The sequence below is a fragment of the Saccostrea cucullata genome, unplaced genomic scaffold (assembly GCF_032062105.1).
Source record: "Saccostrea cucullata isolate Sc308-1 unplaced genomic scaffold, CSIRO_AGI_Scuc_v1 ctg160, whole genome shotgun sequence".
Taxonomy (NCBI): Eukaryota; Metazoa; Mollusca; class Bivalvia; order Ostreida; family Ostreidae; genus Saccostrea; species Saccostrea cuccullata.
This window is the reverse complement of record NW_026938254.1, coordinates 583,610-598,237: the sequence shown is the minus strand read 5'-3', so window position 1 is coordinate 598,237 and position 14,628 is coordinate 583,610. Positions and strand designations below refer to the sequence as shown.

Genomic DNA, 14,628 nt, shown 5'->3' with positions numbered 1-14,628 from the left:
TATCTACAACATGTAATGATGGTTTCAAACAAGTTTCAACTTTTCTTGCCCTTTGATTCTTTAAAGAAGATTTTTAATGAATGTCACTAAATATCTCCCACTGAAAGAGGATGATACCTTTTTTTAAAAATAAATCTTAATCACCACTATCCAAGTCATTACAGAAAAGGAGTTGAAAATGTGAAAAGTTTACAGATGGACCAACAATCCTACAGCTAGACAGACAGCCAGCAGATAAAATGTAATAAGAAAAGATCACATCAGCTCAGGTGAGCTAGATACAATATGCTGGCATTTTCTGAATTATCCAGTTATATTGAACCACACAATCATTCATCAAAAGGAAGGAGAATGTTGATGGAAATTTGTAAAGCATTTAGATTTTACAGATGTAATGGGAAAAAAATATGTCAACAAGTGCAGTATCCATTGATTTTTGCAGAATTCTCATGAATTTTCCATTTTTGAAATCATATATTAAAAATCAATAATGCAAATTAATTTATTTGTAAACATATTATGATGACAAATGTTGCTCATAATACACATGCACAAAGGGTCATACTTGTATTTGATTTGATGGAAAGTAGATAAAAATCTAAATATCACAGATACAGCTGTGGAATCACACACAAATCACTTGACAATATTTCAAATACAATTTTTATAATGTTTCTTTCACATACATTGCAGAAGTCAACTAAAAAATCCTCACTTTTCATAATCATCCATTTCTTTTAAAAAGGTATGATCAAGTTTTAATCATCATCATTAACAATTAAATAAATCACTTCTTCACAGTATTCAGTAACATTTCAACATTGCAGTACATTGTTCCTCTGAACCACATGGTCTGGGGTTCCTTCTGACAGAGTCACATGGCCTGTGGGTCCTGTGGACTGGGTCAAACATTCAGAGCTTTGAGGTCTCTCCAAACAGGGAGCCTAACTTCTGGGCCAGCATCATGTTCCCCTTCAGCTTCAGAAGACCTTTCATGAATGCCTGTTGACAAGAATTAAAACATCAAATAAACATGCAAGTTTTAATCATTCCGTAAAAAATTAATTGATACAACAGACAGTGATTTGTCAAGAAATCTGACCGTTTGTCCATTGAGTTTGCCTGTAGCCATGTCCACCATGTTTTTGTCGTCAATAGTGAGGGTACAGTCTGCCTTTCCTTGTTTAGGTGCCCCCCTGTATATCCCTCCTCCTGTCTTCATGTCTGCAGCTGAATTCAAAAACAGCGTAAAAATATAATACACAGAGAGAATCAAGAGGGCTTGTTGATAAGAAAGCAGGTCTAAAATCAAACTGTTTCAATTTTTTCATCAATACTTGTATCTTAGAGCTGCCAATCTTTATAAATTTAATACAAATACTGACTCTTACCTAGAGCACTTGCACTCCCTGCTCTTAGTAAAATTTTAAATGAAAAGTAGAAAAACATGATGCTTACTCCACTTTGCTGCAGGTTTGCCATCCTTTGTAATTTCAAACAAGAAGACAGCATTGATTTTCTTAGCGACATCAGGCTGAGATTTTGCCCGTTTGGCCATTTCTTCAAACAGCCCATCACTCATCAGACTGGAACTGCTAGAAGGCTATCAACATAGTGAAAAATTCAAAATTTATACTGAAAATTATACTTAATTTGTGAACATCATTCATCAGAGTTTGGATAAAAAGATTCAAACTGTTAAGAATTTGTATTGAACTATTCATTTGAAATTATTGTTAAATCATGGTATTAACAAGACAAGTCAGAGTTTTTGCTCTTAAAAAGTTGATTATTTAACTAAAACATTCTAAATTCTATTTGAAAAGAAGTGTACAGTAAAGAAAGTAAATGATTCAACACAAATAATAAGCATGTAACTTCTGTTACCTTAGAAGACGGAGCAGCAGATCCTGGCTTTAGAAGATCACCAAGTTTCTGAGCCAACATCATATTTCCTTTCAACTTTAAAATTCCTTTCATGAAAGCCTAGGTCAAATGAAAAGAACTTATCAAAGTCTCCGTAGAATATATCTCTTATCACAACTGGACATTTCAGCTGTATGGATGTAGAAGTGTCAAATCCCCATTATAAGTAGAGATGGTAGCCAGTGATAAATGACTATCTACATTACCAGTACTCGTAATGCATTTTCAAAGCAGATCAGTTTGTGGCTCTAAAGATTATACACGAAGAGAAAAGTATGTATTATTTGGCCTGGCTGCATTGGGTCCCAAGGGATGATGCCTATTGAACAGTCTGGCAATACGTATTTGAAAGAACCAGCTACCTCAGTCTAACATATCAGCTGGCATAAAAAATAAAACACTGAGGATGTTTCTTGCACTTAATATTGATTGCAGTAAGTTTATCAGTATTCTATGTTCTCTGAAAAACTTTCACACTGTGCTTCAATTTGTAAAGCTTGTTCAGTATATGTCAATGATGGTAGTATTTTCTGGTAATGCTTACTGTTTGTCCGTCTAGTTTGCCAGCGGCCATGTCTATCAATGCCTGGTCATCAATGGTCAGGGTACAGTCAGCCTTGCCCTGCTTAGGTCCCCCCTGATACACTCCCCCTCCTGTCTTCATATCAGCAGCTGAAAGGAAATCAGGATTAATCCACACTCCTGAACCTTTCTTATAAATAACCTTAATATATTTGTAATTTTTACAGAATAAATCTTTTAAACAGCATTTCAGTTAAAAAATTTCAAAAATATTTATTATGATAGAAAATATTATAAAAGAGAAAGAGTGAAATAAAATCTATAAAAGGAACATTTATATCTTTACATCTTGCTCTAGGTATAAACAATTTCTAAGACGAAGCAAGCTATTTAAAAGTAAGTTGATGATACAAGGATAACAACAGTCCCACTTCAACATTTTGCAAATTCAATGGTTTATACAATGACATTGTTAGCAAATATAATCTATCCTGAAGTCTAATGTTGACTGACACTTTTCATACAAATTATGAATTTGTATTGGCAATTCCCTCTGATTTTTCTAAGGATTTTTCCATTAGCCTGTTTAAGGCAAGGAGCACATGGTGGGTGTGACCAGTCCACAGGGAACACTTTCTCCACCATGGTACCTGATCCCACCTCTGATGTCTTTTTTTGTTTCAAGTTTGCTCTGCTCCCAATTTGTTTTCCAATCGACTTTTGAGCTTAATTATTGTTTGTTTTCATATTTCACCCATCCACTAGAAAAATTATACTTAATGACACCTGTGATCAAGGATCTAAAATACTGGTACATGTAAACTATACATTCATTTAAAATATCCAAAATAAGCACTACAAATCACTGCCTTTGGTGGAACTCTAAAGTATTTAATTTTAACAAATGTGAGAACAATAATTATCCTAGTCCCTGTTCAGGTACATTTGTTGTGAAATGATAATTCTAGTGATTATAACAGTGTATTTTGACCTACTCCATTTAGCTGCCACTTTCTTGTCTTTAGTGATCTCAAAGAGGAAGACAGCATTGATTTTCTTGGCCAGCTCTGGTTGTGACGCGGCTCGCTGTGCCATGTCGTTAAACAACGCATCAGAAGCCAGGTTACTGGGGGCCTGAAATAAAATCAAACAACTGTACATGTACATGTAAAGAGAGGTTGATATAGCACATATACTTCTTGGAATGGTTTCACATCACTACTCATAATTGTATTTCATTCCAAAATTTGAGCAAAGGGAAGAAAATTGTAAAATCCTATGCAACCTTGTGATATTTAATCTAACTACTTTACAAGTCTAAGAAAAAATATATCTAAGTAATGATATCTCATTAATATCCTACATACTTTATGACAATCAAACTATAATCTGTATGCAAGGGCAGTAACTCTAAATCACATTTTTACTTTCAGGTATGAATTTATAAAAAATAAGCAAACATTCCTTGCATGGGCATGGAAATAAACAGATGTTGAAAAAAGTAACAACTGGCCACTATCATTATCCGAGGACACTGGAATTGGCTTGGCCAAGTACATAGAAGGGACTCAGATGAACATTATAAAGGCAGTTCTCTTCTGGACCTCAGAGGGAAAACAGAGGAGAGGAAGGCCCAAAGTCACTTGGCGGTGGTCAACAGAAGCCAAAAGAAAACAAAAAGAGAGAACTTGTATAAGACTCCAAAGGCTAAACATTGAAAGAGTGAAGTATGGGAAACCTGTGTTACTGTCCTACAGACCAAAGACATCAGTTAGTGAACAATGGGGCAAAAGAAAAATGTTGCCTGTTATCAAATATCTTACTTGTGATACTGCTGGTGCCCCTCCTTCGTTGAGGTCAATGTAGGAACCAGACAAGCTGATATTCCCATTCTCCAAAACCTACATTGCCAGAAAAATTCAAATAATCCAAATTGTCCACATATTTAAAAGATATCAAGGTCTCATTATCTAACCAAATTTATTTTCATATACATATTTTAAAGAAAGGAAATTTTATAATTTTAATCAGTTGATAATGTTCATTATCTCTCATATTAACACTAACTCTTTATTTAGTTTACTTGTATATAGTGTAAACCTTTTACGAAAATTAAAAATTATTTGATCAACAGACCATCTAATACTGGTAAAGACTAAGGATTTTACAATACACTCTTCTACACACTGACCTTACACTGGAAGTAGACCCTGCTTCCTTCCTTCCACATGTCTGTCTGTATGGTTTGACCAGGTAATACAGGCTTAGAGAATCTCACCTGTTCATTACATACAAAACAGGTCATTAAGCTTAAGAAGGAATAAAATGTCTGAATTTAAAAAATCATATACATTCAAAACAGTGGTTTTGTTAGCTTAAAAGCAAACCATTTGCAAACCTTACACTAATAGTTTAGCCTTGTTCATTCAAATGCTGTTTAATGATCAAAACATTCAGATTATTGAAACATTATTTGTAATAATTAGATATGTCTATGTGATTTTTTCTCCCACCAATTTGTCAAGAATTGTCTAGAATGTGAAGCATCGGCATTATTCGCATCTAGATTACTGATCATGAAGTTCCACTGATTTGAATATTTTATGAGATTCAAAAATATTTCTAGAAACATGTAAATGCAGTTATATGTATTATAAACTTAATTCTTTAAAACAGGAAATCAGACTAACCTTGATTGCTTTGAATTTAGACACATCATTGTTGCAGTATTGTCGTAGAACATGCCTTGTGGCATATCCATAGCTACACAATCCATGTAGAATCGGTTCTGCAAACCCTGCAAATATACAGCATAAGTAATCAAGCACTGCTATCTTTTTTTGTTACAGCAATAAAATTTTATTTGTTACTTAATAGATAGATCTAGTAAAACTTCTGACCTCCCATGGCAGCAAAGCTAGGATCAATATGAAGAGGGTTTCTGTCCCCACTTAATCTGTAAAGGGCAGCCTGAAATCAGACACAACACACTGTTACCTACAGAGAACATTAGCACAAATAGAAGGACAGCTGCAAATACAATTTGCCAGACCTGATCCACGCTGGTTTTCTCACTAATGCTGGCATCAGGGGGTCTTTTGGGAGGATTAACTGTGGGTTTGGCTTCATCAGAATTCCGCTTTCCTCCAAATTTCCCAGCACCAACCACAAATGTACTGAACTGGTTAAATGCAACCTTCTCATTGTTTTCATCAAAGGTTTCCACTGAAAATACAAAACAGTAGCATGCATTATCGTTAACCTTTACACCAAGGGCTTAATTCATAGGCCACAGGGTCATGCATTATCAATAAGCATCTAACTGTTTATTTTACCATTGACAATAAGAACTGCCCCTGATCCCTTGTCCAGTATGTCCACTACTCTTGATTTAGAGGTCAGTGTAGCCTTGGTTGGGAGGGGTTTGTACACTTCTGTATATTGCTCTCCATGTAGAACCTAAAATAAATATTTTTACATTTTTCTTAAAAAAATTTATAGTACACAGATCATAAACTAGAACTCAGAGAGCACAAGCTAGATCAAAGCTCAAAGGAAGTACAAATATCACTGCTTATTAACCATAAATTCATTTGGTAAATGAATTACAAAGTCAGTATAGCAGTACTGTACAGAGTAGTTTGACTTTCACCTTAGTCAAATCAATCTGGAATCCTGGTAGGCCCCCCATCATCATCCCTGTCTGGGAATTAAAGGCAGGAATGACAGCAAAACTGGGGAGGACACAGAAATCTCCAGCCCCCTCAAACAGAAACTTCAGGTAATCCGGCTCCTTAGTGGATGAACCAACTGTCAAATGTACTTGTACATTAATACTTCACATTATCCAAACTAGACATCCAATCAATACAATCAATTTAAAAATCTATTTAATTTACAGGAAGATTAGAATACATCTACATGTGTATATGAATACTTAATCATTTTAATTCCAAAAGGTATACAATACTAGAAGAAGACTCAAATACCTCCAAGAGCATACAGAATGACATCTCGTTCTGTGTAGGTGAACTGACTGGGTGGTCCTCTATGTGCTTTAGCTGCCTCCTGGTACAAAGAAACACAATATCACAAAGAGGAGGGGCACCATAAAGACAGCCCTTCACTACAGGAATAGACCTCCCAACTTATGCAAAGGAGTTACATAACACAAATCCCAACGATGAAGCCACATACATATAAAACATCTAACAGGAATCCACATACATTTAACACAAACCCAAACGGGAAAGTGACATATGTGTAACACAACACAAAACAGGGAAAACACATAAATGTTACTTAAATACCAAAAAGGAGGCCACATGTATGTAATACAACTCCTTAAACTATGTAACATGTACAAATTGCAACAGGGAGACCAAATACATATCCTTCAGGGAGTGTGTTACATGTAAGTACAATCTGGCCACCTCTGCTGTATGACTGAGATGTGAAACCATTCCATGATCAGTTACTGACATGCTCAACACAATATTCAGTTATAATGAATAAAAAACAAATTAATGACTTGACCTACACAGCAATAAGATAAGAACAGCTGATTTTCTTGCTGTCAGACTTACAATGTCTATGCCTCCTGTCCCTGAAGATGATTGCGGTGATGGTGAAGGCTCCATGTCCAAGTCCTTCAGAACATTCATCATGTATGCAGAGGACTCTACAAAATATCTCAAACATGTTAACGTACATATGACTCTACAAAATATCTCAAACATGTTAACGTACATATGACTCTACAAAATATCTCAAACATGCTAACGTAAATATGACTCTACAAAATATCTAAAATATGTTACACACAAACATTTCCTGAGCTTTATCTAAAATCAGATTTAGTGTACATTAAAAATATTTTACACAACATATGTGGTTTGATTTGTATCTATTTCTGTTTTCTTTAATGCAAATACATGTAAGTGTATATGAAAATATTAACTTGTTCATTCCTACTTATGATTCAAATTAAGTCTCCATCTGTCTATATGGAACAATTAACATTTATCATACCCCCTTTAACTTAGTTGATGAGAGGGGGGTGTTTACTGGTAATTTTAATATCAATTTATTGCAATTTTAATATATGATTTATATTAATTTGGTGTAAATGAGAGGTATGGCATAAAAAATATGATTAAATTAATGCTAAACATTGCAGTACAATAATAATGTTGTGAGTACAGTGTATATTTTAGATGACATTACAATACAATAAAAAACAATGTAGAGTTTAATTTAGATGACATTTTAATACTAACCTGTTGTACTTTTGGGATGTGTAGAATTTCTGAAGTCCGAAATTTTGTCCCAGTTGTCACGAACTGAAAATAAAAGTTTGAGTTAGCAACATGTACATGTATACCAAAAATTTAATGCAGTAGATAATCTCAAATTTCATAATCTACACATGTTAATTTCAATAAAAAATTCGGTGTAACTTTGTTTCAGTTTCTTAATTTTACCAAGGATGTACATGTATACTTACCATCCTCTGGGGTCATTCTTCTCCCTGCCTCACGGCAAACAGCTCCTTGGGTTCTCTCCCATCTCACTAGAATAAGCAACATAAAGAAACATCAGCTAAAAGCATTCCATCTCAAAAGATTTACATGTATCAAATCTGTTGTAGTTTGTTAAAAGAAAAAGAGAGGAAAGTCTGTTCTTACGTTTCCCAATCCACCCTGCTCCACATTCGTATAGCGACCCGTTTTCGGTGCAGGATTCATGACACAGATATAGAACAAGGGGTGCTACATACTCAGGCTTCAGGGCTTCCACAATATCTGTGATAATAAGATATCCAACATCTAATAATGATCCAAAGAACTATTCATTAATGTAATAACCAACATTTAACAATAGACATATATAAAGCTACACCATCCCTCACCAGGCACAAATTATAAAACTTGAAATCAAAAAACAAGTATTGACTCTACATTTGTTAGAAATCACTGAAGCTTTAACAATGGTTACAGGGACAAACCTGGAGGCAGGACGGTCTCTGTCATTCTGGATCCAGCCATTGGAGCTATGGTGTTACAGAAAATGTTGTTCTTCTTTCCTTCAATAGCAAGGGTATTCCCAAGGCCAAGAAGGCCCAGCTTAGCTAACAAAGAGAATGAAATCACATCAACACCTTATATACTTCCCTCCAAAATAGTCTGTTTATATTAAATGAGCTTGAAATACAGTGCTTTGAAATTCTGGCACAAGACAGAATAATACACATGTAGATCAGTTAAATATTTCAAACATTTCAAAACAAGTGATCAATGGACCCTAACATAGAACAAACTTTTCTGAATCAAATCTTGTTCTTTTTTCTCTTTTTCATGTATGATACTCCTTTGTAAAACTGGAAGTTCTATCACATAAAATTTGTGGTCAAAAACATCGTTGCAAACCACAACCAAATTGTACAATCCTTTCCCATTCTAGAGGGAGCTATATGTAGACTCATAACCAAGAGTTAAGATGATGGGTCAACAAAGTCAACAGATGAGGACAAATTTGAACACTTCATGAAAATAAATCTATAACTACAAAAAAATGTTATCTTACCTGCACTGTAATGAAACAACATTCAAATTTGATCATGCAAATACCAGCTGGGGGGGGGGGGGGGGGTCAATGAATTCTGAATAAAATTGTAAAATCATTTCTAACACATATATATACGTTCTATACGAATAAGAGCTTAAACACAGTCACAGTATATAAATTTCTACATTGTAAACATAGAAAGTACAGTACCAGGTAATTACATACCGCGATAATTATTTCTCAATTGCTGACCTTAATTGTTATAGTAGTAAATTATGAAGTGCTTTACTGGACTTTGAAAATTATTAATTGGACTTGTACCAATTATAAATTTATTTATTACCTCTATGAATGTTTACATTATGCTATAGGAACACAGCATGGCCGTGAAGTTTTGAAACTTCGATAATTATTAAAACAATAATCTCCTCCCCTTTTCCAATTTACTTTAAATACTGAGTAAGCTTTAAAAACACTGTGCTGACAATTCTCTAATTGTACTAGAACAAAAGAATTTACAGACCAATTTATGAAAGTAATTGTTCTTTTACATGTGTGAGAATCAATTGCTGGTGTAGATCTATTTCTTTTCTACATCTTATCCCAACTTAAGGATCATCTGAACATCGGTGTGTAACACAAAGTATAGGCATATAATGTTACTTTTTACATAAATTTACGAAAAGGGTTTTTGATTTTTAAAAACGCTATCGATGAGTTGTTTTTTTTTCCAAAAAGTGCTCCGAAGTCGACTATCGTTAGTTTTTTCTCAATCGTGTCACTACAGTTCTGCTATTTTGACATATATTCTTCTGCACACTCTTGAAAATAAATATAAATTAAACTAGGATAGAATGTTAACTTACCTGCATAATTAGCTTGTATCATTAAATACCATAGATACCAGCTGCAGAAGTCACCATGATAATTCTGTATAAAACAAAAGCAGTGTAATACATATGTAATGCTAGCACAAAAAAAATTCACTCTTTTCAAATTAAAAGCAATAAATCTGATATAATGACAGACCCCTTTTAACACAATTTTTCATGTGTGGCCATGCTGCTCTAGTTACCTGGAAGGAACCCCTCAAGTGGACCTTATGAATTAAATCTGAAAATTGGATGTTTACTGTCATATTATAAGATAGATTACTTATGAACAACTCATAAAACACAGCCAGATTCTTGTGTTTAACATCCATTTAGTTGAAATTTCATTTTTTTATCCATGACAGTCTGTTAGTTTTTGCTCTAAAGGTGTCACTACAGTCTTAATTCTGCTATACACATATATTCTTATGCACAACTCTGAGTAAGCAATAGAAATTCAAAACGAAATCAATTTCGTATACCAAATAATTGTCTATACCGGTATCAGAAAATACAGAGCCATCCAGCAAGCATTGCAAGTTTGTTTTGTTTGAGTTGAGCAGGTGCTTGAACCAAGTGTTTGACCTGATCACAAAAAAAATTCAGCAATCCCAAAATTAAAAGCAATAAATCTGATATAATTAGAATGTTTAATACAGTTTTTACTCTCTTACAAAATTCCCTCCAAGATGTGCAGCTAAATTTGTACGGAAGATTCAAGAATTATCTCCCTTGTTTGACATTACTCTCTAAAGAGATGCCGTTATGTTTTATCTAAAAGTTAAACCTAAGATGACCTTAACAGTCTCTGTGCACTGACCCCAATCCTGGTCACTGATGCGAGCATGAATCTATCTGTAATGTACAATCTATCTGTAATGTACAATCTATCTGTAATCATAGAATCTACTGATCACTATGGGAATAAAATCAAATGAATTCTCTCTTACCAGTCGAAAATTTTCACTATGAAAGTGCTAATGCAATACACTTTTTAATGGGTGCTAGATATTGGTAAATGTTATACTTACCAATACGACCAAAGTTTTCTAGTGCAGTTTTCACCAGCTTCTCTCCTTCTTCAACAGAATCTGTGAATCACAAAAATAAAAAAATCATGTCAACATTTCTATAGCTTACAATCATTTGGTGAATCCACACTCTGTTTTCACTGTGTATAGTTTAACATTATTAAGGATCACATAAAATGTATAGGTTGCCACTGTTTTTAAGCTGTCAAACAAAGATCAACAGAAGTATCTGTTAGCACACACAAAAAAAATCTCACATTTTTAATTAATAAGAAGCAGTTCAAAATTCATTTTTAAACAAATTTTAATGATTTAATCTTGAAAACAACATTACAAATTCAGTACCTTCTAAAATAACTTGAAGAAGAAATAGCATTCCATGATTTTTGATGAGACTCCACCACTATTTACCAGTTAAACTTTTGACAAAAAACATTTAAAAAGGTTCTATTCCATAAAAACTTTTTTTAATGGTGTTAGAAGCATCTGGATATTGATCCGGATAAAGTCTGTGAAGGTCCACTGTAATTGTCAGTTTAGAAATTCAGCACCTCCAAAAATAGCTTGAAGAGGAAATAGCATTCCTTAATTTTTGATGAGACTCCACTCAATTTGTTCAAACTTTTGAAAAAAGTTCGAAAAAGGTTTCAACCTTCACTAAACCTTTTTTTATGGTGTTAGAAGAGCTTGAATTGAGCCCCAATAAGGTCTGTGAGAGGGAAAACTTTTTTATCCATTCCACCATTCCACTGATAGAGTTAGGGAAGGTAATACAAGCAAAAGAAATGTTTTGATCCATCCCTGCTCTTTCTTTAATTATGAATGGTCCCTACCTGTCCATAATGAGGAACCACCCAACACTGACTAAAGTTAGGAACCACCCAATTCTGGCTAAAGTTAGGAACCACTCAACACTTACCATAGTTAAGATCCACCCAATTCTAAACATAGTTAGGAACCACCTAATTCTAACCATAGTTAGGAACTACCAGATACTGACCCTAGATAGGAACCACCCAATACTGACCATAGTTAGGAACCACCCAATTCTGACCATAGTTAGGAACCACCAAATACTGACCATAGTTAGGAACCACTCAATACTGACCATAGTTAGGAACCACTCAACACTGACCACAGTTAGGAACCACCCAATACTGACCATAGTTAGGAACCACCCAACTGACCATAGTTAGGAATGACCCAATACTGACCCTAGTAAGAAACCACCCAATACTGACCATAGTTAGGAACCACCCAATACTGACCATAGTTAGGAACCACCCAATACTGACCATAGTTAGGAACTAACCAATACTGACCATAATTAGTGACCACCCGATACCGACCATAATTAGGAACCACTCAATACTGACCATAGTTAGGAACCACCCAATACTGACCATAATTAAGAACCACCCAATACTGACCATAGTTAGGAACTAACCAATACTGACCATAGTTAGTGACCACCTGATACCGACCATAATTAGGAACCACCCAATAACCATAGTTAGGAACCACCCAATACTAGCCATAGTTAGGAACTACCCAATGCTGACCATAGTTAAGAACTAACCAATACTGACCATAATTAGTACTGGTAACCACCCAATACCAACCATAATTAGGAACCACCCAATACTGACCATAGTTAGGAACGGCTTTTCCTCCTTTGGCTCTGATTTCCTCCACCACTACATCAGCAGGGCGGGAACTCTTTCCTTCACCTTTAAAGTTTCCTCCTAGGTCATTCACTACAAATCAAAATCATAATTGAAAATTTAACAAAAGTAAGGCATTGTTAGTTTTGGCACACTGTATCAACAGGTATTGCATTTCATTTAATTCAAGTTAATTAAAAACATAAATCTGCTTTTTTCAGGTTTTGGAAATTTTTTTAAAATATGACAACAGACAACAATGATTAACATTGGGTGGCGGTCATACAGGTTTGATTGCCATAATGTTCAGTTAGCTCAGTTGATAGAATGACTGACTAGAGAAAAAGGGGTCCGGGTTCAAATCCCAGTCTGGTCTGTTGCATTTTCCTCCTCTCCAGTTACATTTGGTGTAATGCCCTGGAAGTAACAAGCGAATCTCCCCTGCCAGGTAAGAGCCTGGGTTGATGTCTTAGGGGACTCAAAACCTTGGAGGGAGGATTGTGGTGGTCAAATGGGTTCCATAGCTGGTGATCAGACAGCTCATATGGTAGCTAGAGCACCCTACTAGAGATTCAGGGGGCCAGGGTTCAAATCATGGGTCTAGTCTGTCACATCTTTCTCCTTTCCCGTTACAATTATATAACTGTTATTCAACCATGGCAGCAATTTAGCATAGGTATCAACATTCTTGCATCCACAGCAATAAACATCCCTCTATCTTATAACTTATCAGTCCTATATCAAATTATTCAATTTTATTAATTTGAAGATTAAATGGATTTGTTTTTATTTTATTGTCTGAATATTCAAGTTATTGAACAACATCAAAAAGAAAGCTTACCGACCACTGATGCCCCTCTCTCTGCAAAACATAAGGCATACTCCCGTCCCAGCCCTGTAAAAGAAGAAGATTACTTATATAAGTGCACGTGCATGACACATACTATAATCTGGGTGAATATGACTGTCAAATCATCTGACCATTCCATTTTCTTAAAATTTTTGCTTTTTAGTATCTTAACACATGCAAAATCTAGAAGAAGCACATAGTGTACATGTACATAATTTAGCATATTCAAAATTTAGTGCAATCAATGGATACAGAGTTGTTGGCGTAATCATGAATTAGCGCTATACATCTTCATGTCGTATATTCTATTTATAAATGCGGATCCTCGTCTGCGCCAAAGTCGCTAAAATATGAAGCCTGCTATTTTAAGAACAAATACAGTAATATCTCATCTGTTAATGATTAAGCAAAACACAGTGGTCTCATATGATCTACAAATACCGAATACACCTTGTGGCTTTATTTAGATCACAGACTTAAATCAAAACAGGATAAGTCTTTCCGATGATCTATATGCTAACTATTGTATATAAGAACCTTGATACTTTTCCTCTTATTCTTGGATTAGCTTGTAGAAATTATGAATTATTTTGGATACATATATTAGGTACATTATTATTTTGCTCAAATTTTTTTGTAATATTAATCTGCTAAATTTAATTCACATTTTCTTTCACATTGCTGTAAAAGCCTGTAATATATTGTGCATTCATTAATGCCCCTCCCCTCTCTCTCACACACAAATGCATAGAATATGCACAAACCTGAAATTTTTTCTATTAATTTGGGAAACTTATAATAGTTATATTTCGCTGACCGAAAAACACGCATAGCTACGTGTCCCTAACACATGACAATTTCTAGAAAGAGCAATACAGCCTTTAAAATAACATTCCAGTTTCTGAACTTAGTGAGAGATATACATGAACTTTGCACCGTTTTCCTCTACTGCAGAAAAATAGTTAAAAAGCCTGATTTAAGACACATCGTCATAAATATTCTTCACATTAAGGGAAAAAAGACATTAAAAGACAAACCATTTCCAGCGCCAGTCACTAAAACAACTTTCCCGTCGAACCGCAAGGGCGCTGACATGTTGGGAATGATGACTGAAGTAAACTTTCAACTCTGCAGTCACTTTTATCCCGATTGGTCGACAATTTACCTTTGAACTTGAGGTCAAAGTTGGCGCAATA

General features: G+C 34.7%; 1 protein-coding gene across 1 annotated transcript; it reads right to left on the bottom strand.

The window, feature by feature from the left end:
- Window positions 1-488: 488 nt before the first annotated feature.
- Window positions 489-14,616, bottom strand: LOC134249797 (peroxisomal multifunctional enzyme type 2-like). The gene is given in 27 exon segments (XM_062732154.1): window positions 489-1,002; window positions 1,103-1,230; window positions 1,459-1,603; window positions 1,888-1,986; window positions 2,471-2,598; window positions 3,444-3,582; window positions 4,272-4,349; window positions 4,640-4,726; window positions 5,139-5,245; window positions 5,349-5,418; window positions 5,501-5,673; window positions 5,784-5,907; window positions 6,101-6,258; window positions 6,438-6,516; window positions 7,035-7,129; window positions 7,728-7,790; window positions 7,955-8,020; window positions 8,136-8,252; window positions 8,456-8,608; window positions 9,911-9,945; window positions 10,041-10,128; window positions 10,708-10,747; window positions 10,750-10,793; window positions 10,919-10,978; window positions 12,568-12,675; window positions 13,424-13,477; window positions 14,470-14,616. Coding segments are annotated over 27 exon segments (2,586 nt in total). The 5' UTR covers window positions 14,528-14,616; the 3' UTR covers window positions 489-912.
- Between the last annotated feature and the right edge of the window lie 12 nt (window positions 14,617-14,628).